Below are 25,344 nucleotides of genomic sequence, written 5' to 3'. Positions count from 1 at the left end.
AAAAAATGATTAATTTAATGACACTGCTAAGAATGGCATAAAGTCTCTTAATTCACTCTTCTTTTTTTTTTTTAAATATATACAGTACGGTACCCTGTGCACTTTGCATGAAGCCTGCTTGAAACAAACTTGAGTAAAATTCCACATAATGCTGAAATGCATTATGAAAACAACAGAAAGCTTAAGGACCCAATTATATATCATTATCTGACACCTACTGTGTCTTCCACATTTATATCTTAAAAATATAACACCCTAAAAGAAATAAAACAAATGAGTATGACTGATTGAACACCGATCAGTAACCACCACAAATGGACTAAAATTCTAATTACAAAGCGAAATTGGAACAAACTGGTTTAAATTAAATCATGTGAAAGAAAGAGGAGAGCAAGTGAATAAATGAAAAGCAATGTTTACAAGGCCAGATTAGAGAACTGCGTCATATCTATTAGGTGCTGCTTTGCAGATATCGCTGTTAACTTTAGTAAAGATGTACTTTTACATGCTGCAGAATAACAGTGCAACTCATTTGTCCTGTTACTATAGTAACCTCCATCAGCACATACCTGCTTCCGATCAAAGTACCTTCATTTTTCCCCCTCCTGCTTAGATTCATACTGGGGCCTTTATTTATAGGCACATGTTCAACTACATGAATACTTCAGTCTGATGCTGAACTAATCCTGACTGCACAAAGTAACGGCAACAGACAGATAGCAGACCAGCACGCATCTGGCAAATTCAGCTGGCAGGGTTGCTCTTCTCTATACTATTTAGTCCAAGATTGATATTAATAATATAAATTCCAGGCCTAGGCTATGCAGTATTCATCGCCTGTTTACCTTTTATGGTCTATGAAATACTGAACAAACTTTTTTTTGTTACTTAAGCATTTGTTTGAAACATAAGAAATAATATATCTTAAAAAAATGGAAAAAAATGGCTATATTAGTTAAATCATTTACAGGTTACTTTTACAAATAAAGTTAACATATGTTTGTGTTGTGGAGAAGTACAGAGCTTATTTATAGTGGAGTCAGTCTTTTTTTAATTTTAATAAATTTTTATTAATCAGCAACACATCTGGTTCAAACTTTGATGTGTAGCTTGAAAACAGTGCTAGCCATGATCCAAGAAAAGAACACCTCTAAAAATTGTGTGTGCACAGACCAAAAAAGAGAAGAACATGACAATGTGTTACATAATATTCACATTAAAAATAGCTATTCATGAATGATACTGGCTAACATCATTTTGGCCTATATACTTAAAAAGCAGGGTGCTTTTGATATTGTACATTTTTTCTTATTTGTTTGTTAATTTAAAATATACCTTCATCAAAACAGATTGATACCAAACTCTGTACGTTATTAGAAAACAAAATTATTTTCTTATTTTGCAGGATTCATCTGGTATTTATTTTGGAAGTATCACATTTTCAGTACAGACAATATACAATTTCACTGTTTTTTCCAAAGAGAACAATATCTTCATTTCATGTGAATGGTTGTATAGTATACATACATTCATTCATCCCACTAAAAATGTGATGCTTCAGTTAGGAAAAAAGCTTTTTTAGAGGAGTTTACTCTGTTATGTTACAGAAATAGTTTGTCTGCTTTTAATGAAGGGATTGTCAAAAGGTTTACTGTCTTTCTTCACCCCTTGTAAGCTTTTCTTGTCTGCTTCAGAAAGAACCTTAATCCCATTAAACCTACGTCCCTCTATCCTACGCCAAGATTTGGGCTATGTATTAAGGTTTCTTATCTTGTCAGTCTTACCTGAACGTTTGTGTGACACAGGCAGAACTTTTGAGAAGACCATCATGTTAGTTCTGCACCTCACTTTGGCACTTATGTTTTATATTTATATTACATAACTAACAGTCTGTATGAATGTCATTTGTTACAACATGGACACTGAAAACTGGATCCATTGTCACTCAAGCCAATGGCCTATACACACTTCCGAGGAGGTCTTCTATCTGTGCCCCTGGAAGGCAATACTCCACACAAGACTCTCAAACCCCTAACGATCAAGTCCCCCACTATCACTACTTCCCTCTTTCTTAAGACTGGTTTCGAGGTAACCCATTGATAGGTAAGGATGAGAGTCCTAATGTCAAGCATTCCAATGTCCTAAAAACGGACAGAAATGGAGTTGATGCTACAGAACAGTGTGCAATTCTTCCCTTGTGCTTAAAGTAAGGCTGCCTGTGACCCACCTTTCTCTGCCACTCGAATCTGGAGACTCGCTTCGATCCACTTTGGGGGTGCATACTATCTCCCTAACAGACACATGCGCAAGATCTTCCAATTCTTTGCTACAACACAGGCTGACCCATCTCTTCCTGAAGCTCAGTTACCCTGAGTTTGAGGAGTTGGGTCAGCTGGCACCTCTCCCACAAACATAGAACTCCTGAGAGGTGTCCTCACTGAAGCCAGCTTCCATAAAGCTGACTATAATACAGGACTTGCATTGTATTGGCCTCATGATTAAAATTTCTTTGGGTTACAGTTAATAATTAATAAAAAACCTGCATAATCTGTTTAATACTTACTGGCCCTTTCTAAGCCTCTCCTTCTTACTGTTTAAGATGCTCTAACCACTACAGTAATCCCTTCTCCATCGCGGGGGTTGCGTTCCAGAGCCACCCGCGAAATAAGAAAATCCGCGAAGTAGAAACCATATGTTTATATGGTTATTTTTATATTGTCACGCTTGGGTCACAGATTTGCGCAGAAACACAGGAGGTTGTAGAGAGACAGGAACGTTATTCAAACACTGCAAACAAACATTTGTCTCTTTTTCAAAAGTTTAAACTGTGCTCCATGACAAGACAGAGATGACAGTTCTGTCTCACAATTAAAAGAATGCAAACATATCTTCCTCTTCAAAGGAGTGCGCGTCAGGAGCACAGAATGTCAGAGAGAGACAGAGAAAAACAAACAAATCAATAGGGCTGTTTGGCTTTTAAGTATGCGAAGCACCGCGGCACAAAGCTGTTGAAGGCGGCAGCTCACAACCCCTCCGTCAGGAGCAGACAAAGAGAGAGAGAGACAGAGAAAAACAAACAAGCAAAAATCAATATGTGCCCTTCGAGCTTTTAAGTATGCGAAGCACCATGCAGCATGTCGCTTCATGAAGCAGCTGCACAGAAGGTAGCAACGTGAAGATAATCTTTCAGCATTTTTAGACGAGCGTCCGTATCGTCTAGGTCAGGGGTCTGCAACCTTCACTATCAAAAGAGCCATTTTGCCCCCTCTTCCTCCAAAGAAAAATAGTCTGGAGCCGCAAAACATAACACAGCCTATAAACTTTTAAAAGTTTTAATCTTTTTTTAGATTTTACATGTTACAACCACGGAATACAACAAACAGAAGTGCAGTGTGCATGTGTAGGCCTACTTTGAAATAAATTTAACTGAACTCTGCAGGCCTATTTGAGTCCTTCCTATACCTGTGTAAAATTAAAATAAAAACTAGCCCACTTTAATATAAATAAAACATTTAGCTGTAGCTTAGCAGCTTTAAAAAAGTAAACATAAAATTCCATTTCAGTGTGCTCTCATCCTCTTCAGGTTTCCTTCTCAGCCAGCAATCAACTGAAGCACCTGAACATACAAAAAAACCTACATCAGCTCCGGGTCTGAAATGAATGTGTGTTTTTTTTTTTTTTAAATATTAGCCTATTAAATGCTATTGTTCTCACCTGTTTAATGTGACTTCTGTTTCTGAAGTTCGCTGCAGATCATCTCTAGCACTTTGAGCTACTTTTTGTATGAAAATGTGCTATATAAATAAATGTTGTTGTTGTTCTATGTCGGGGCTATACGATGTGACTTTGACCTTCACACAGGACTGCTGGCTCATGTGTGAGGTGGGAGAGATATTTGGACTTTATGAAGTTCATGCTTGAGAAAACTTGCTCACATAAGTATGTTGAGCCAAAGATGGACAGAACTCCAAATGCATATTTTTTCATGTTCATATATGTTTCGGGAATGGCACTCCATGTATCGAAAACAAGTTTGTCGGGTTTGGGGAGGTTTTCAATATCAGTCCATTTGTGCTCTTTAGCGAGAGTAGCCTTCTGACGGACGACTTCTTCAAGATCCGCTGCCAGGCAGTTGAACATGGACACCCATAAATCTTTATCCGCTATGCGGCCAGTTCAGTTTCTAGATCGGGCTTACTTACTCCTGTGAATGCGGATGTGTTCAGCAGGAATGGGTCGATGTCCAGGGAAGGAGAGAGTGTTTTTTTCCTTTCTGAACTCACTGAATCTTTCTCTAAATGCAGCTTGCATTGCAATAATTGTACGGTGGAAATAATCACAATTTATGTGAATGTTCACTGCTTTGAACTCTCTCAGGGTGGGGAAGTGAGAGAGTGTACCTTTCTGTACATCTCTGGCAAACACTGTCATCATGCGCTCAAACACCAAAACATTTAAAGTCAGAGAATAGATGCTCTGATATTTTTATGAACGATTCTTTCATGTATTCTCCGTCTGTGAACGGCTTACCCCTCCTTACGATCTCTTGAGCTGCCACAAAACTAGCAGCTGTAGTTGATTGTGGAGAAGTGATCCACTTTTTGAAAGTATGTTTGCTCTGTTCAGCTTTCCGTTGCAGTTCCGAAATTGCTCTCTTTCGCTCATCTTCACTTGGGTATTTTTCAGTGAATGCTGAGTGCTTGTTTTCGAAAATGTCTTTCAACGTTACATTTTTTGTTGTTCGATAATTTATCGCCACATATTAAGCACACCGGTAAGCCAGCGTCGTTGGCGGTGAAGGCAAATGCTTCTGTCCACGCAGAATTAAACTCTCTATTCTCTTCTGGGATTTTTCATTTTTGGGATTTATTCATGGTTAGTGCAGGGGTCGCACACTCCAGAAGCCGCCTGCAGGTAAAGGCGAGGTAGACGTAGATGTGACGCATATTTTAGTTGACAAATTATAAATAAAAAATAAAAATAAAAATTAGATGTTAAAGTGTATAACAGTAGTAGTAGTAAATAAACATATTATATATATATATATATATATATAATATATATACAAATTAAATTAAGAAATTGCCGTTATTCATTTTCATGTTTTTTTTTTTTTTTTGTCAAGGCCAAAAGGAGCCATTACAAGGAGGCTGAAGAGCCGCATGCGGCTCCAGAGCCGCGGGTTGCCGACCCTGGGTCTAGGTGTGCAAACAGTCCCCCTGCTCAATCCCCCTACGTCAGGATCAGAGAAAGTCAGCGCAAGAGAGAGAGAGAGAAAAGTAAGTTGGGTAGCTTCTCAGCCATCTGCCAATAGTGTCCCTTGTATGAAATCAACTGGGCAAACCAACTGAGGAAGCATGTACCAGAAATTAAAAGACCCATTGTCCGCAGAAATCCGCGAACCAGCAGAAAATATATTTAAATATGCTTACATATAAAATCCGCGATAGAGTGAAGCCGCGAAAGGCGAAGCGCGATATAGCGAGGGATCACTGTACATGTTTTCTTCACTCCCCTGCATTTATAGTAGCCCGCTGAATGTGTTTTTACCTCTTACTAGACTTTCCCTTAAGCCTGTCTGTTCCCAAAAAACATTTCTTTACCGCTTTCATTCTTTTAACCAAACACAACTATCAAAAGTATAACTGCTTAAATGCCCTCTTTTGAAACGTGCTCTTTACCCTTGCCTCCCATCTAATGGAAATGCTCACTAGCTTGTGTGCTAAGTCCCCAAGTTAACTAGTATTCAATTAATTCTTACCTTACTGGGAAACACACCTTCTTATTTTACTATTAAAAGACATAAATGACATGTACCATTATTATTAGACACAAAGCCAGCTAATTACTTACTTGAGATGATCCACGTTTACTGCCTCCACTGCTGACCTACGCTACACCTACCACCACCTTTAGCCGCTTCTCAGTCCACATGCTCTGACAAGATGCACAAACATCTTTACTCATAACACGCCTTTGCTCCTAGGTTATTTGGAAACAACAGTGAAAAAAATCCTTACTACACAGCTCCTTAGCATCAACCAAAAACAAAGTTTTGAGAGCAAATGCTGTATTTTAATCAGAGTTCACATACAAGCAACACCATACTCATAGTACAATCCACCAGTATGAATGAAGCCATCATTATCCACAGAAATGGTTGATGTAGAAAGACACATGATTTGCTGCAAGCTAGTGTTCCAATGAGACCAATATCTCAGTGCAGGAAATCTATGTTTGGAGAGCAGTCTCATGTTTCATGAGCTGTAATGTATGTCTTAAGAAGGTTGTTAAAAAGTTATAACTGTTGACCAAATGAGGAGAAAACTGAGGAGGAAACACACAGAAAAGGCCTGTGCTGACCAATGCTGTGACATCCTCTGCTATCTTTTCACTCTGTCACTAAGGCTCCAAAAAGAGCAACTGCTGTGGAAAACATCATGTATTGTTCAAAGTCCATATAAGGTAAGTGCCTCCTCACCAAATGACTACAGACCAGTAGGCCTTATGTCCAGCATCATGAAAACCTTCAGGTGGCTGGTCCTGGACAATATGATTCCTCTTGTAAAAGACCACTTGGTGCCTATGCATATGTATCTTGCCTGAAGAAGGGGCCTGAGTTGCCTCGAAAGCTTGCATATTGTAATCTTTTTAGTTAGCCAATAAAAGGTGTCATTTTGCTTGGCTTTTATGTTAAAATGAAATAAATGAAATCTCTGCAGTAATTCTTCTGTACTATGCCACCTGGCATTTCTATGTAGAAGAAAATCCTGATATGCACCATTCAGTTCTTCAAGGAAACTTTTAATCCTTATATGTGACAGGGCATGGCTACCTCCTCTAATCAAGTTAGTCTTCTTAATATTTATGCTCATTTTATTGGCCATTTTTAGTGATGAAGCACACAAAGTCTTTTGATAAATGAAGCAGCGGAACACTGGGCATTCAATACTTTTTTTTTTTTTTTTTTTTTTTTTTTTTTTTTTTTTTTTTTTAAACAGTCCAACTTTGCTGTTACACTAGCAAACTATGAACTACCAATAAGGATTTTAAGGAGAAAGTGGAAGGTGTAGTCGAAAACAAAATAAAGCTCAAAACTGGGAGGTCAACAACACCAACTAAAATGACTCAGAGTTAAAATCAAGGTAAAAAAATACAGGCTCAATTAAAAAAAACCTGAATGGACTTCAGCAAACAGATATTTTTTAAAAAGGACATTTGACAAAAAAGGGTTTTGAATGTGCAAACTTGGATAGGGAAGTGCTTCTAAAGATGACCTTTTAACCTGTTGCATCATCAAACAACAATTATTAACAATGTGGGATGGTGCCCTAAGAATGGGAAGACAAAATGTCTGTGAGCATAAATAACAAAATGGTGGTGAATATGATACAACATATTTGAAAAACAAATGAAATCTTTAATTTTAAAAAATCTAACTTTAAATACGGATTCTAGGGCTCAAGCAAGGCCCAAAAGAAGATCACATGAAAACACAAGAAAAAAATTGTGCAAAAAAATAAATAATGCATCCAAACTATCTGTGAAGATGCCAAGATCAGAGGCATATCTTTATTTTGGACAAACAGATTTATACCTTCCTTGAAAATCTAATTATTTCAAACAAATCTTCCTTTACCCTGAATTACTCTTTCCTGTGATTTTTACTGCAGAAATAGTTATGTACTTATGAACACAGTAGGGTATTCTTTAAAAGTTTGAAATTATCTAAGTTAATCGGATGTGTTGTCCATTAGTTTCCATTCCCACATAGCAGAAGGAGGAGAGTATTAGTGCAACTAGTTTCCCAGGTATTAAATACATACTTGATTCCCTGATGGTGTTGGCAGAACTCTGATTGAGGAAACAGTGACCCTCTTCCCACTCATAAATGGTAAGTTTGTCAGTGCAGTTACATGTAATGCTATGGCCTCTTCCTCTCTGCTTACATGTTCCACTGACGTATCTCTCCTTTTCTATAGTCCCAGGTCTTTGGTTATTTTTTTAATTTTGAGAGAAGTTGCACATTTGACTTAGTGATTGTTATTATTTGTGTTGTAAAGATGCTTTTTTGATTTCATTTTTGGAACAAGTTGCTGAGACTGCTACTGATATCGAATAGGAAAATTATAGTTGATTCTATTTCAGCAGTACAGTCTATCGGACACTTTATTCAATTTAATATAAATAAGTTGCTTACTATATGATTATCTGTGCAGTGTGTGAGCATGTGCTCAAAGTAGATAAACTATGAATGCTCCAAGTGTATGAGTATGTACTGTATGTAGGAAAAATGTGCTGTGTAAAGGCAGATGTGTGCAATGGAAATTGTACTAGACATTTGATTGTTGTGATATATACATGGGTGGGTTATTTGATACAAAAGCGGTCATAACATAGCTTTTTTTTTTTTTTTTTACACATTATATTGCCTCTGATTCTCCATTATGTAGGTCCAAAAAAAGTATTAATTCTGTCCTCATGAAGTTGAACAGCACTGGTACAATACAAAAAGCTTCCTTTCAGAGAGTCTACATAAAAATTTAGAGTAACAGAAAGACTATACCGCCTCAAAAGGTACAGTACACAGTCAGTGGCTGTATCGTGATAAATTACTATTTGTTTACAATATACCAAGTTATTCTTCCATTAGTTTTGTCTTTTAAATGTGTTGATAAGAAGCAAGCAGCCTGCTATCACATCCCTCAAAGGCTGAGCAAATTTTTCTCAGCTCAAGTCTGTTTATCTGTGTGTCAGTTGCTTAGAGCAGCGGTTTTCAAACTTTATGCACCAGGGACCCTTATTATATTCTGGGACTAGCTCGCGGACCCCTATATTGAACAAGTAAAATTTTATAACATGAAATACAATCAAAATAAAGGACATACAAGTTCCACAGTACCTTCTTCACTGTCACGATGACTACTATAACGGAAAATCATAAATGAACAAGTAACGCAGAATAAATTTTTGTTACACCTATGTGCATGCAATAATTATGGAACAAAGTCATTTTTAAGAAATTATTAGGCTACCATTGGTTTCGGTTAACACTAATAATGTCAGTGGGAAGGATGTACTTGCTTTGATCTGCACAAACTGTCAATTCTTGGTGCTACTTTTGATAAGCTCACACGCAAGTCACTTTCAACGGCCAGTCTAGATCTGTACTTGCTCTTCATAAAAGTGCTGAAAATGCTGTTTCACACAAATATGTTGTCGCAAACGGTAACAAAATCTTGACTGCCATGTCGGATATCAAGGGATACTCAGAAACCACACTCAACCAAAAACATGACAGTGATTGCTGCTTGAACTTATTTTGTACGCTTCGATCACATGACAATTCAGCTAACTCCTCCTGCTCGTGCCCAGAGGGGTCAGTCAATTCAACATCAAAGGGACTGCGGACCCAATCAAAATTAGCAATGTTATCATTCAAGAAGTATTCATCAGAATGGTCAGCCAGCGACTGCAAATGCTGCTCGACATTGCAAATTATGAGATCGACGTTGATTAACGCATTGTTGCAGATGTAATCATCCAAGATTTTAAACATGTCTAAAACCATCTTGTTAATTCTGGTTTTACATATACTGAGCTTCTTCTTAAATGCTGCAATCTTGTCATGACTTCTTAAGATGTTTGAATCTCTTCCCTGAAGTGACAAGTTCAGCTCATTTAGTAAGTTGAATATATCGGCCAGATAGGTAAGTCTGCCTAGCCAAATGTTATCAGCCATGACTGAAGCTAGGTCAGCATTACATTCTGTCAGAAATACCAGTAGTTCTTCTCGAAGTTCAAATACACACTGTACTATTTTGCCTCGTGATAGCCATCATATTTCTGTATGGAACAAAAAATTCGAATGCTCAGCCCCCAACTCTTCAAAATGAATTGTAAACGTGCAAGCATATACTGGTCTGGTTTTAATCAAATTTACAACTTTGATGCATCCGGACAAGGCTTCAGATAGTGACTGTGTCATGTTCTTCGCTGCCAGTGATTGCCGATGAATCATACAATGTGTCGCTGTGATGTTAGGTGCTTCTATCTTCACATGTGCCACAACTCCAGAATACTTCCTGGTCATGGACGCTGCACTGTCCGTGCAAAGGCCTATGCACCGACCCCACTTTGAAAACCTCCTCGCCAGTTGTTCTGCAAGGCAATGGATGACATAAAAACAAATATTCTATTATTTCTTCCCAACAGTATTGCACAAAGGCCAGCAGTTGTGCCTGGTTGGCAATATCAGTGCTCTCATCCAGTTGTATTGCAAAATAACCTTCTTTCAGTCTGTCAATTAGTTTATATCATCTGCCATGTCTTCTATCCTTCTTCTAATTGTGTTGTCAGACAATGGAATTCCTTTAAGTTTTGCAGCGCATTCTTTGTCTAGAACTGTTTCGCACATATCAACTGCAGAAGGAAGAATTAAATCTTCAGCAATCGTGTGAGCTTTCTTAGCGCGAGTCACTCTCAATGCCACCAAATAGGATGCTTTCAGCAATTTTTCGTTTGGTATCAATGACGACTTAAAAAATGTTGTCTGCTTGATATATTCTTCCTTCTTTCTTTGGAAAAATGTTTTCGGTTTGCCAGCTAAATCAGGATGGTTCTTTGTTAAATGCCTTTTCAATTTGGCTGGTTTCAAAGCTTCATTTGACAAAATTTTGATACAAATCAGACACTGCAGTCTATCTGAATTTGAAGCACATTCAACAAAACCAAATTTAACGTAATCCTCGTCATATTTTCTTAACTTTGGTATTGTCTTTCTCTTGCATTTTGACAAGTCATTAGCTTCCGATTCTGAATCGTCAGAATTGTCATCTGTTTCGTGTAACGGCAACTCTATTTTCTTACGCTTCAAAAACTTATGCATTCCCTACCTACGGCAAACAACAAAATAATTATTTACTTAGGAACTACAGCGAACGTGAACGAAATAGGCCAGTTACGCCAGTAGACGGAGTATATTATAGTATTACCATATTATTAAACGCTCTGGCCATACGTTTTAATTTCAACAACAGACTAGAATACATCTATTTAAATCTGACATCACTGTTGCACGCACAGAATAATTAAAACCAGCATCACTAACATTACTAAAATACTAAATGGTCTGACTCTGACTGAAAAGGCTCATAGGGTACCGAAACGTTTCGAAAGTAATGGCAATAATTAACGAGACGCTGCATTACTATGGAACTACACAGTGTTAATTAATGGATATTTCACAACGCCCTTGTGGACCTCCGCTGTATCCTTTGCGGACGCCCTTCGGTCAGCAGACCACAGTTTGAAAACCACTGGCTTAGAGTAAATACTATGTTGTTATTTGGAACACATGCATTTCATGTGTGATCCCTGTCTACAACAATCTATGTAAACACATTGTTAAAACAGAAACTTTTTTCATGTTTTAGTAATAATTGACAAAATGTAGACATAAAGCGTATAATGTGTGAAGCCTGAAGTCCATATATCAAATAAACAAATAAATAGACATTGCAGAAAGAATGCACGTCACACTTTTGCCGTCGCTGTACTTTGTATATGTACATGGGAAGCTCTGTAGTCTACTTGTGACTTTACACTGTAGGAAGTAAGTACATAAATCAAGGTAAATAACATGTGATCTGGCTTTTATATACAAAATACAGCGTCTGCAGTTTTCACCTGCAGCTATAGACTCTTCAGTGTGCGAAAGACTCTCCACTCTAATGCTTAGATCTGGACGGCGTATGTGCCCAAAAAAGAAGTATGACTGCATTCTCGTACCATTGCTTGCGAAATGAAGTGTCAGCATGCACTTTTCGTGGCATTACACATGTATTTTTTGAGCATGCCCGTGTTGATCAAACATAGGAAGCTCTGCAGTCTACTTGTGACTTTATGCTGTTGGAAGTAAGTAAATAAATCAAGGTAAATAGGTAAATAACATTCTATCTGGCTTTTATATACAAAGTACAGCAACTACAAAAGTGCGACTTGCGTTCTTTCTCCGATGTAGAACCCTCGCCATCATCGGAGTTCAACTTTTCTATATCTCTCAACTCTCTCTATACCTATGTCTCTGTTTTTTGCAAGTGCAGCTTTGATATCATGGACCATAAGGTGCATACTCATTCTGCATGAGCAGGAACACTCAATAAAACTGAAAAAAAAAATTTAAGTGACAATGACATAGGAAGAAGGTAGATTCACCAGGATTTGTGTGTTGACTTTTATCCATCCATATGACAGAATTTCCAGTTCCATTGTCTCAAAACACCACTCACAGTTATTCCCAGTTTTAAATAAAAACTGACAGCGTCACATCCCAGTTAGTATGTATTGTAATCGTGACTGAGAGAATAAAAGTGAAAAAAAATGCTAAGGTTTACAAGTACTATAAATTACCACTGGCTGTTACAGACGCAAATCAAATTTATGTGTTTATTGTACAATATTAACAATAAGAGCAGCTCACTACTCAAAACGGCAAACATAGAAGTCAGTCAGGATCAAACCGGGACTCTTGATTACAAGTCAGCAGTTCTTACCACTGTGCCACGGAAGCTGTTGTATCATCCTTGTATCTTTTGTGAAAGTGTTTATTTGATCTTTGGACTTCAGGCTTCACACATTATACGCTTCATATCTACATTTTGTCAATTATTACTAAAACATGAAAAACATTTCTGTTTTAACGATGTGTTTACAAAGATTACTGTAAACACGGAATACACATGAAATGCATGTGTTCCAAATAACGATATAGTATTTACTCTATACAACTCTAAGCAACTGACATGCAGGTAAACAAACTTGAGCTGAGAAAACTTTGTGCGGCGGTGGGGGGATGTGATAGCAGGCTGCTTGCTGGTTATCGACACATTTAAAAGACAAAAGGCGCTGACGGAGAGGTGCGAAGGGATTTAAGGTGGGATGGATTTACCAGTTTTTTCGTAGACTTTGGTAACTCTAGTATTAAACTAAAAATATATATGGTGTATATCTTAAATATATTTGTCATGTGACAACTTTTGATTTTTAGTAACATTGTTTACTTAAAACTTCAATTAATTTCAGGATGAAATTTTTTATAAAACGGCTGAAAACCTATGACTTAGTTTTAGATCATGATTAAAAAAACGTTTGGTTGAAGAACTGAAGGTGGCAACTTACTTTTTTATATTTATTTATTTATAAATTTTAAGGACAAAGATATGTTTATAAAGTAAATAAATTTATACACCATACAGCAACATTTTTTTGGGAATTAAAAAGGAAAACACCATGAAAAGATATTTTTGCATATATTGCTCACCCAGCACTGTTTGTTGTGATGACTGACTAAAATTTTTTATCGTATTCCTGATATCATGGACTTCAATGAGATCCAAATTAAACAGCAGTAAATAATAGAAATATGTATCACAAAAATCTCAAATTATTTGTGTTACATAATCCATGACTGGTATTCAGTCAAATTCTCACAACATTTCAAAAACATGCATTTTTGCTAAAATATTATTTCCAGAAAATCCTCTCTTACACAACTGTCATGCACTCAAACGAGTTCAAGTTTTTCAACCCTAGTTCCTTAATTTTTTTTTTTTTTTTAACATCCTCAGATAGATTGCATTTCTAAAAGCATACAAATATAGAAATGTTCAAAAGGATAGGAGTCTATTCTACTGCAGCGCTAATGATGGCCTAAAAAAATCAGTTAATGTGAATTTATTATCCTTATCTTAGTTGAACAATATTCAGAAAAGGTTAAAAGTGTGTGAAAATTATTGAACTAGAAGGAATTAAATCTGGAGATCCTGGTAAGACAACAACCTATGATGGTTCAATTTATATTACTGTAGACACAAATGCACAACAAGCCAGAAATTGCTGTAGCAACTGAACCACTACAAATAGATGTACTGAAAGGTGAATAGCACCAAAAAATATATTAATTATTAACAATTTTAATAAGCAATCTTCCTCCCAAAAATATTAATGAGACCAACACAAAGTGAAAATTGTTTAACGACTAAACTCATTAAAGTAGACTTTTAAAAAACTACTTTGTAAGTGGCCTCTTCTTCCTTACCTCTTGCTGGTAAACATAACAGGAAGGTCACTGTTGGCACTGTAATAGACAACTGGAAAATTGGAATCATGGCCTTTATAGAAGACAGCAGCCTGGAAGAGTCTCCAAGCCAATCAGGTAGAGAAAATTATGTCAATCTGTTGTATTCAGGATGTGTACAATGTCCAAGAGTATAAAGGGCTGACTAAATTTCTAACTTTTAGAGGTGTACCTTTGGTCTAGGAGGCAGCATCTTAAGAGCCAAAATGGGTTTCCTTCTATCTACAAATTATATGAAAGTATAATAATAAAGGTCTCATTTATTAGAGGGACTGATACAAAGGTTTTCAACAGTGAAAAGAAGAACCATGTGGTGTGTCACCTTCTCATTGAGCAAGTAGAATGTTGAATCTATAGAGAACATATGTACTGGAGCAGTGGGAACAAGTGTGCCCATTCTAGTTAAGAATTATGTAACAAAGATACAACAGCTGAACTGCAATTGCATTTAGCTGAACAAAACTCAGCAATAAAAAAATATGAAAAGAACACACTGAATATAATTCAGAAAGACAGAGAAGATCAAAAGAATGGAAGGATGGCAAGGAAATAAGAAACATCAAACCTCTTAGTGATTATAGTATATTTGATTTAATGTAGAAAGTTGCAAAGACAGGAGGAAAAAAAGTAAGCCAATTTAGAAAGAGTATAGACAAGGACATTACCTGTATATTTGACCACACGGAAATAAATTTGAAAAATCTACAGTAATGGTGGAACACAAGAACAGAAACAGAGAGAAGAGAATAATGACTCCTGACTCAGAATGACAAGTAGAAATAAATAGGGGAACTTTCCTTCACTTGGTATTCTGTATTGATCAAGACATAATTTGTTGAGCATAGAGGATACTGAACCATTATCTTTCAGTGATCATTCTATAATTAGATTTAGCAGATTTGCAATGACACTTTTAAGCAAATACAAAAAAGCCTCAAATGTATACATTAGAATTCATTGCATGACATAGGGACAGTTGAGGAGTAAACTGAAATAGCGAAAAAATATTTCATAAACTGCAGAATAATTTTATTTCCTAAAATTCAACCTCTCAGAGAAGTCTCTCACAGAAGTCAGATAAAAGGGAGACTGCAGGGGTCTGAACAAAAAATTGAATTATGTCTTTAATGAAGAAAAGACATGTTTTAGATTTTATGGAGAGAGTATAACTCTGAAAGTGGAAGCAATGAAAATAGGGATGAACTGTTATATAAGGCTGGCAAGTATATATATCTTCAGTAAGAATGAAATTTTATGTGAAGCATGGTTTGGTTTTTGAAGATCTATCTAGTTCCTTAGTCAAATGAGGGTATATTTATTGCAAGTGACCTTACATTGCTAGGAAACAAAAAGCATGATAACTAAAGCAGAGTGCATGAGTTTGTGCCTCTGTATTTGTAATCACTAGACCATCCAGTTTATTTAAATATTTCTTAGGGGAAAGAGACATATACCTGAATTTGAATATCTGAATTTGATTATCAGCAAGAAGAAGTTTACAAAAACATTATTATCCTTATATACAAATAAAGATTCTGCTTTTTACATTATAGAACCACAGGGAGTGGAACTTATCATTCAGTACTAGACATAAAAATGCAACAACTCATGCAACAGAATAATACTTTAGAACAAATAATCACTGTCATCTTCATTTGTTAGGAAGCTTTACTATCACTAAAATAACAGTAAAAAAAGAACACTTTGCAACATTTGTTAAATTGAAAAAATAAATTCTAATAGATGAAAGTTTAAGCTGGATATAACTCTGGAAAAAAAAACAAAAAAAAAACATAAGTACTGTACATAGGCCAAGCTAAAGCTTATGTACAGAATCTGTATAGAAAAAGTAGGAAAACAGAGTAAGGTCATATTAAATTGATTTAAAGACTTAAGTGACACCAGGCAAACACTCAGCAGAATTTTCAAAACATTATGTTTACTAATTTAAAACTTCAGTCATTTTAAACATTATTCCTCTCTCAACCTTTGTTTTCAACATAGCCTCTCAGCAAGTCAGAGGCTATTACAGCAACACCAGTGTTTTGAGAAAAATCCACTTTCTAAAGAAGAAAATATCTTCAAAATATACTAGCCTGAGACAATCACATTCCCTGGAGCTTACCTTAGGTCCTGTTGTGGATCCCTGCTGCTGTGTGGGTACCATGCTCAAAAGAGGTGAATCAGTGATGTATGTTTTCTTTGGCGCAGGAGGCTGGTAGCCTGAGTTACCAGTATTGCTGGTGGCATAGCTCATCTCTGGTCTCCAGGTGTTAGACGCCCCATATGAACCCTGAACTGGCCCAGCAACATAGTGGGGATCAACATGAGATTTTGGTGGAGGAGGGGCATAAAATGAAGCAGGGTCTTGCTGGCGTACTGGTTGTTGAGGCCCATAAGCAAAGTCAGGTGCCCTAGGCTGGTTGGTGATATGTTGGCCTGTACCAGGAGACCTCTGTTGAGGATACTGTTGATTATAACTAGGAGATAATCCAAGTGCAGGCTGTGGGATTGGTGGTGTGTACTGAGGTGTAGGTTGAGCTGGCCTCACTTGCACATTGTATGTAGGGCGACCAGGAGTAAATGCAGTTGTGTAAGAGGCTGGGACAGGCTGAAGCTGTGACTGGGATTGAGGTTTAGGCCCACTGGCAGTGGTTGTAGCAGGAACCTGTGGTTGAGGCTTGGTGGCTGACTTCTTAGTTGCAGTCAGCGGTGGTTGAGTAGGAATGACCATGCGCTTATGGCCAGTGACAGGAGTTGATGCAGTTGGAGAGGTTATTCCAGGCCCTCCAAAACTCTGGGGGAAAAACAATAATAATAGTAAATGAAAATGTATGCAAAAACTGCAATTTTAATTTAATATTTTTCAAATTAAGGCACTTTAATTCATCCATTTCTGAACACCATGTGTATTTAGAAATGATAATACAGTAATGTAAAAAGAAAATGTTCAATCTAACACTACGAGCTGCACAAACTATAATCCTACTGAATAAATCCATCCCTCCTCCTTTATTGATAAAATTGTTAGTATAAGATCATTGATTTCAAACTCACTAATATCAAGATGTTAAACTCTGTCTTTCTTTCTGCATACAGCTTTAGCAATTTTAACTTTATGAAAGAAAAGGAAATCATAATATTATTTTCTAAAATTAGACATACTACCTGTCCCTTAGACCCCAGCCCAACAAAACTAGTAAAAGGTTCAATCATTCTCCTGGTAGTGTGCATTTTTAGCATCCCAGTAAGTAGTATAAGTTGCTAATGCACTAAAGATACAAGATGTAAGACTGTCATTGAAAAAATTACATTGTTAGACTAATATGAAATAATTGTAGATGTACTTCAAATTTCCTTTTTTCTCTAAAGTACTTGAAACAGTAGTAGCCACACAGCTTCATTTACATTTTATGCTTAACAACTTCATTGAGAAAATTCAGTCTGATTTTAGTATTGGTCACGGTACAGTATCAATATTAATTGTGTTTTCAATTATATTTTACTGTCCTATAATAAGGGAAAAAACAAAGTTATTATGCTGTCTGATTTAAACAGAAAACTGTATTTGCCATCATTTACTAGTCTTTTGTTTCACAGGCCTGAAAATTATATTGGGCTCTCTATTCTAAAAACACAGTAGAATTAAAAAAAAAATGCAAACAGAAGTACATTAAATTCATCAAAGAAAAAAAGACCGTTCAGGAGTATAAACAAACTTAAATGTAACAAAATAATTTGGGGAATTTTATACAGCAGGCAAAACCTTTTAGTTTTATTCCCCATTTGTATGTAGTCATTATACAGCATAAAGTCATCAGTCAATGTGAGCTAATACAATAAGGAAAATTAAAAAAAATATCTTTTGAATTACTGAAAAAAGTGCACCACTTTTAATTAATGAGGCAGAAAGCACAGTTAATATTCAGAACTGCATTCAAGTAAATAAAGTAGAGCTACAACAAATGTTTAATATATCTGATCATTTCAAACATTACTTATTTTCAGTTTTAATTTTTTGTTATCAAATTATCATTATATTATTACAGAAGAAGGCAACACAGCATGTACAGAAATTTTGTACTTGGAACGGTGATAGGCACCAATTCAAAAAACACATTACACATTCTCTGTTTAGGAGCTGGGCGGCACGATGGCGCTGCTGCTTCGCAGTAAGGAGACTTGGGTTCGCTTCCCGGGTCCACCCTGCATGGAGTTTGCATGTTCTCCCCATGTCTGCGTGTGTTTCCTCCAGGTGCTCCAGTTTCCTCCCACAATCCAAAGACATGCAGATTAGGTGCATTGGCGATCCTAAATTGTCCCTAGTGTGTGCGTGTCCTGCGGTGGGCTGGTGCCCTGCCTGGGATTTGTTCCTGCCTTGCGCCCTGTGCTGGCTGGGATTGGCTCCAGCAGACGCCCCCATGACCCTGTGTTAGGATATAGCGGGTTGGATAATGGATGGATGGATGTTTAGGAGCTATTGGACACGTGAGAAATATTAGTTTTCCAAGTAAAAATTTTCACATGAACACCTTGCAAAGGAGATCTGAGTCAGATAAGTCAGAGGGAGCAATTTTACCTGAATTCTCAAAGTGGTAATGTAACATTCTGACTTTTCACTTCAGTTTAGAAAACAAAATAAAAAATATAACCTGGTCAGCCAGAAATGCCACTTATATGGTCAAATTGCATTTGAAGTGATGCAATACACTTTAAGTTAACTTTTTGTTTTCACTCAACAAAACATTATTATTTTCTTTTATAAAAACAGATGCAGCTTATATAAACATTCATAGGTTTTTGGATGAATTATGTCACAGTGGTATAGTTCTTTATTTTTACACTACCTGCCTCAAGTTCATTCTTTGGGCTCTGTCACATTGTGAGGAGTACTACACTGCAGTAATCAAGGCCACTGAGCCTGTCAGTAGCATATTTTAAACAACTTTGGGTCCAATGATATTTATCTTCAGTTTAAGTGACTGTAGCAAGGAGTTTTTGTTTGGAGTTTTTCTTTCATGTACAATTAAATCCATTTAAAATTAGTGTACATTCTCTGCAAAATAAAGCTTTGCTCAAGTTCTTGATGGACATACTAAAATCTGCTTTGCAGTTTACTGAAATGTAACACACTGATTCATAGTTTATTTTATTATTAAAAAATGAATGAAAAAGCAGATTTCCCATTAAAATCCACACAAAAGAAAATATTCAGCAATGAAGGAACATTTACAGTGGATATAAAATGTTTACACACCCCTGCCAGATTTTGTGTAATAAAAAATGAAACCATGATAAATCTTGTCAGAAGTTATGCCAGATTTATGGCAAAACTGCAATCTACACAAAGAAGGTGAAAACAAATCAGAAACTGTTTAGTGATAAAAGGAAAAAAAAAATCATACAAAAACCAGGTTGTTGCATTCCTCTAACTGTAGCACCTCTGCTAAATGCAGACGACTGAAAAATGTCCCTGTCAGGGTCAATCATGAGCCATCCTGGTCAAATTGTTCCTTTGTATTCCTGCTTACCTTTATGCCATCAGAGTGCTTGTTTTCTACAGTAGGGAAAATTGTATCCAAATATTTATCACACTTCCCTTAATAGGAGCAAAGACATAATAGACTACAAGCACGCATGCACATATATACGTACATATACATATACATATATATACATACATATACACACATATATATATATATATATATATATATATATATATATATACACACACACATACATATACAAATATACACATATAGACATATACACACATATACATATCTACTGGCTGAGGAGGAAGTCTTGCTACTATTTTAAAAAATGGTTTTATTTGTAAAATTCTAGATGTTGGGCTATATTCAAGTTTTGAAGCTCAAGTATATGAAATTAATGGTAAATCACTTGTTTGTGCAGTTGTGTACAGACCTCCGAAGGTAAATACAGATTTTATTTCAGAATTCTCTGAATTTTTAGTTTCCTTTATTTCAAATTATGATAAATGTTTGATTGTTGGGGATTTTAATATTCATGTTTGCTGCCCTGGCAAGCCTCTGGTAAATGATTTTTTGGTTCTTATTGATTCATTTGATTTTAATTTGGTTGTTAATGTGCCCACAAATGAACACGGACATACCCTGGATCTTGTATTAATCCATGGTATTGATATAAGGAATATAGAGATTCGGGATGTCTCTTTTTCTGACCACTATCCTGTTTTATTTGTGCGTCTCTAGCTCCGCATGCCTCGCCCGCTCGTACCATTTTACAGAAATGTTGTGCTCAAATTATTAATAAGACTGAATAATTTTGCATCACTTTTTATGGTTGCACCAGCTTGCCCTTTTGGGGTGGATGACAGTGGTGTTGATGTCATTGTGTTCATTTTAATTTTATCTGTTTAACTACTCTGGAAACTGTTGATCCTTTAACACTAGAATTTCCAGAGCCTACGAGAAAACTCGTAAATCCGGCCCACCTTAAATCCGTTCGCACCTCTCTGCCAGCGTCTTTTGTCTTGTAAATGTGTCGATTAAGACAAGCAGCAAGCAGCCTGCTATTCCATCCCCCACCGTCGCAGAACGTTCACAAAGTTCTCCCAGCGCATGCCTTGATTGATTATCTGGGAGTGAAGTGCTGGAGTTTTAGAGTGGAAATAATAGAGCGTTATTTGGAACACATGCATTTCATGTGTGTTCCGTTTCTATAGTATTCTGTATAAACACATTGTTAAAACAGAAACTTTTTCATATTTTAGTAATTAATTACAAAATGGCAAATATAGGAGTGAGCGGGAATCGAACCGGGGACTCTTGTTGATTACAAGTCAGCAAATCTTACCGCTACGCCACGGAAGCTGTTGTATTGTCCTTGCACCTTTTGTAAAAGTGTGTATTTGATCTTTGAACTTCAGGCTTCACACATTCTATAGTTTATGCCTACATTCTGTAACATTTATTACTAAAATATGACAAAGTTTCTGTTTTAACAATGTGTTTACACAGATTACTGTAGAAACGGAACACACATGAAATGCATGTGTTCCAACTAATGATCTATTATGTCCTGGATGTCTGTCTGGTGGGTTTCATGGGTCAACAGCAACCCCTAACATCCACAATTGGCGTAGTCAGCAGGATTCTGACCGTCGCTTTGGGTCAGGAAACCTTTTAAAATTAGCGTGGACATAACCCACCGACAGCGACACACAAAAACCGGCAAACCCATTCGACCAGTCCGTCATGGGGAAAAAAGAAAACAAATTTAACCGACAGTGCAGAGAGAAGTCAGGCGCTCGACGTCCCCTGCGTCAAAGACGAGCAACGGAGCGACAATGCCCTAGGGGAGAAAAATTTTCCAGGTACCGACATCCAAGATGAGGTATGTGACGGGAAAGGGATTGAAAACATCTTCAAAATAACTCACTTTGTCCCGTGCTCATAACTCGTAGACTTAGCGCATCAGGAGTTCGTATTTAAGACGGAGAATCCTCCCGAAGACGGTTGTGCGCTCTCCGAGGGGAGTCCGAACATGGAAGACTTCTGCATGCGGTCTGCCAGCAACGAACACGTGACCAGACCAGAGGCATCATGGGATAGAGGAGGTCAACAGTGGCCTGTATGCTGGATTGAGGACATCCCGACGGACACGGATTTCCCAAAAAAGGAGCAGAAGGCGGGCAAAGCATCGCACGCCATAAAAGAATGATCTATTATTTCCACTCTAAAACTCCAGCACTTCACTCCCAGTTAATCAATCAAGGCATGAGCTGGGAGAACTATGTGCACGTTCTGCCATGGTGGGGGGATGGAATAGCAGGCTCCTTGCTGCTTGTCTTAATCGACACATTTACAGGACAAAAGATGCTGACAGAGAGGTGCGAACGGATTTAAGGTGGGCAGGATTTACGAGTTTTCTCACAGGCTCTGGTAATTCTAGTGTTAAGAGATTGTTGTGCTAAATCCAAGTGTGCACCCTGGCTTAACAGTAATGTTAAATCATTGTGGCGCTCAGTAGGCAGGCCGAGCGAAAATAGAAGAAGGACAAATTGCAGGTATCTTTCAAGATGTTTAGATCGAGTCTTGTCAGCTTTCAAAAATCTGCCACTCAGGCTAAGCCCTTACTGAAAAAACTAACCTTAATAAGGATGACTTAAATAATTTTAGACTGATTTCTCAACTACATTTTTTATCTTAAATACTTGAAAGTTGTTTTGCAGCAGCTTCAGATCTTTTTGGATAATAAGGGTGGTCAAGAAATATTTCAGTCCGGTTTTAAAACTTATCACAGCACTGAAACAGCTTTACTCAGGGTTGTTAATGATATTTTACTTTCAGCTGACTCTGGGGTTTCGACAGCTTTAGTGCTTTTGGATATAACTGCAGCCTTTGATACCATCAATCACAACATATTGTTGTCAAGGCTGGATAAGTGGCTAGGAATTTGAGGGGGTGCACTAGATTGGTTCAAATCTTATTTGACTAATAGGCCTTTTTCAGTTGGTAACAAGTCTGTATTTTTCTCTTGAAATATGGTGTTCCACATGGGTCTATTTGGGGATCTTTGTTATTTTCTTTGTATTTGCTACATCACAAATATTGTATTTCATTTCATTTTTATGCTGACGATACCCAGATTTATTTACCTATGGCTAAGGAGTCCTTAAATTCACTACATAAATGTTATGATGAGGTCAAACAAAGGATGGCCGTAAACTTTAATCTCAATCAGAGTAAGACTGAGGTTATTGTATTTCAACCAATGGATTCTAATGGGGCAGTCAGGGATCAGCTCAGTTCATTAGCTGGGTTTTGTAAACACCATGTCAAAAATCCCAAGATAATATATTATGATAGACGGCCAGCAGCTCAATCCGGCCAGGACGTCCCTGAAAGAGAAGAATGGAAGAAGGCAGCCTTTTCAGGGCACTGCTTCCCCCAGGACGCTAGGTGGCAGCTTCCCTGGACGACAACAGTTCCCTGGATTCCCTCAGGGCATTCTGGGACATGGAGTCCGTTTCCTCAGCCCTGTTGGGTGCCACCAGGGGGAGCTCACAAAATACCTGGGGACTTCTACTGTTGCTACAACCTGGAAGTAATTTGGAGTCACGAGCACGGAAGCCTGCAGTACTTCCGGGGTACTTGAGGACTGATGATGTGGAATTTGACCTGGAAAAAGAGAAGGAGCACTTCCGGGTCATGGACTATATAAAGGACAATGCGAGACCCAGAAAGCTGAGCCGGAGTTGGGAGGCAAAGCTGCTGGGAGTGGAGGATTATTATTTGTATTGATTATTGTTGGAGAATTGTGGCGAGTGTGGTGCTTTGTGCACTTTATTGAAGAAAAATATTAAAGGATTCTTGTTGGTGCTTTTACAAGTGTGTCCTGGATGTCTGTCTGGTGGGTTTCATGGGTCAACAGCAACCCCTAACATCCACAATTGGCATAGTCAGCAGGATTCTGACCGTCGCTTTGGGTCAGGAAACCTTTTAAAATTAGCGTGGACATAACCCACCGACAGCGACACACAAAAACCGGCAAACCCATTCGACCAGTCCGTCATGGGGAAAAAAGAAAACAAATTTAACCGACAGTGCAGAGAGAAGTCAGGCGCTCGACGTCCCCTGCGTCAAAGACGAGCAACGGAGCGACAATGCCCTAGGGGAGAAAAATTTTCCAGGTACCGACATCCAAGACGAGGTATGTGACGGGAAAGGGATTGAAAACATCTTCAAAATAACTCACTTTGTCCCGTGCTCATAACTCGTAGACTTAGCGCATCAGGAGTTCGTATTTAAGACGGAGAATCCTCCCGAAGACGGTTGTGCGCTCTCCGAGGGGAGTCCGAACATGGAAGACTTCTGCATGCGGTCTGCCAGCAACGAACACGTGACCAGACCAGAGGCATCATGGGATAGAGGAGGTCAACAGTGGCCTGTATGCTGGATTGAGGACATCCCGACGGACACGGATTTCCCAAAAAAGGAGCAGAAGGCGGGCAAAGCATCGCACGCCATAAAAGAAGGTAAGGAGGTTCGGGGAGTGACCGATCGATCCACCGAAAAAATGAGTCAGGCGATCGCGGTCAGCTTGAAGCTAGTCTCCGAAACTCCAATTACCAAAAGGCAGTGCAAGGCCCAACTGCGCAGGCGCAGGAGATCCTTGTTGGCTCGCGGCTGGAGGACGGGGCTTTTGAAAGTCCGAGCTTGCCTCCAGCTGATCAGGAAAATGACTTTATTGTGCGGGAGCTGGAAAAGGTAATCCAGCCTGTAAAAAGCCTTTTTCAGGTCATCACCTCGATGAAGAAGATCATCGAGGAATTAGGAGCGACGGCTAAGGCACCTTTATGGCAGTTGGACGAGTATTTACGCCGCTTCAGACGGGAGCTTCCTCAGAAGACAGATTCGGCGGTACAGGTGGGTTCATCCGGTACCGTACATGAAGTCGGGATGCAGATGACAAAGGCAGCACGATTGGCTAGTATCGGCTGCCAAGTAATCTCGAGTCCCACAATCGATATGGGGTGATGACCGAATGTCCAGTGGAGGGAACGGGGGCGTCGGAGCAGCGGGATAGTGCTGACTTCTGGATTTTCCCAAACCTTAAGACATCGACGCCGGTCTCATCCAAAAATAAAGGGGTGCAGACAGTAAAGGGTCTCTCTCTTACTCATACGGAGACCCAAACTGTGAGCAAGCCCAAGAGAGAGAAGGAGAACCCGCAGGGAACTCCTGACAAGGCACAGTGTAGAACTGGGAGTTTTTGTGTGTGGAGGGGATGCCCTCCGCGTGGGCGGGAAGATAGTCCACCCTCAGCTGGACAAAGGGCAATGCGGGCATTACCAGCCTGCTTCCAGTCCCGCAGGACATTACAGTCAGGGAGAAGGCTGTGTTATGAATGCCATCGGCCGGGCCACTAATGCCGAGAATGTCCGGGGAGAACCGGGGAGGTCGCTAAAAGGAAACAAAAGTGCAATGTCTCCCCGTTGTTCTCCTGCTCTTGTTTTTTAGGAAGGAGCCATGGTCCGGTCAGTGTAGACAGTCCCTCCTGAGAAAGGACTACCTTAGAGGGGCTGGCCGCTTTCGCCTTATGATGCTCAGCTGGGGTAGGAGCCATGTGATAGACGGCCGGCAGCTCAATCTGACCAGACGTCCCTGAAAGAGAAGAATGGAGGAAGGCAGCCTTTTCAGGGCACTGCTTCCCCC

General features: G+C 38.4%; 1 protein-coding gene across 2 annotated transcripts in view; it reads right to left on the bottom strand.

The window, feature by feature from the left end:
* The window catches only part of lpp (LIM domain containing preferred translocation partner in lipoma), a 538,541-nt gene that overhangs the window by 174,672 nt on the left and 338,525 nt on the right, over positions 1 to 25,344 (bottom strand). For both annotated transcript variants that reach the window (XM_051922238.1, XM_051922237.1), the window contains one exon: positions 16,263 to 16,934. In XM_051922238.1, coding sequence (XP_051778198.1) covers positions 16,263 to 16,934 — 672 coding nt within the window. The remainder of the gene's footprint in view (positions 1 to 16,262; positions 16,935 to 25,344) is intronic.

Source organism: Erpetoichthys calabaricus, chromosome 2 (genome assembly GCF_900747795.2).
Source record: "Erpetoichthys calabaricus chromosome 2, fErpCal1.3, whole genome shotgun sequence".
In the NCBI taxonomy this organism is placed as follows: domain Eukaryota; kingdom Metazoa; phylum Chordata; class Cladistia; order Polypteriformes; family Polypteridae; genus Erpetoichthys; species Erpetoichthys calabaricus.
Note: the sequence above shows the minus strand (reverse complement) of the source record. Positions and strands in the feature narration are given on the sequence as shown.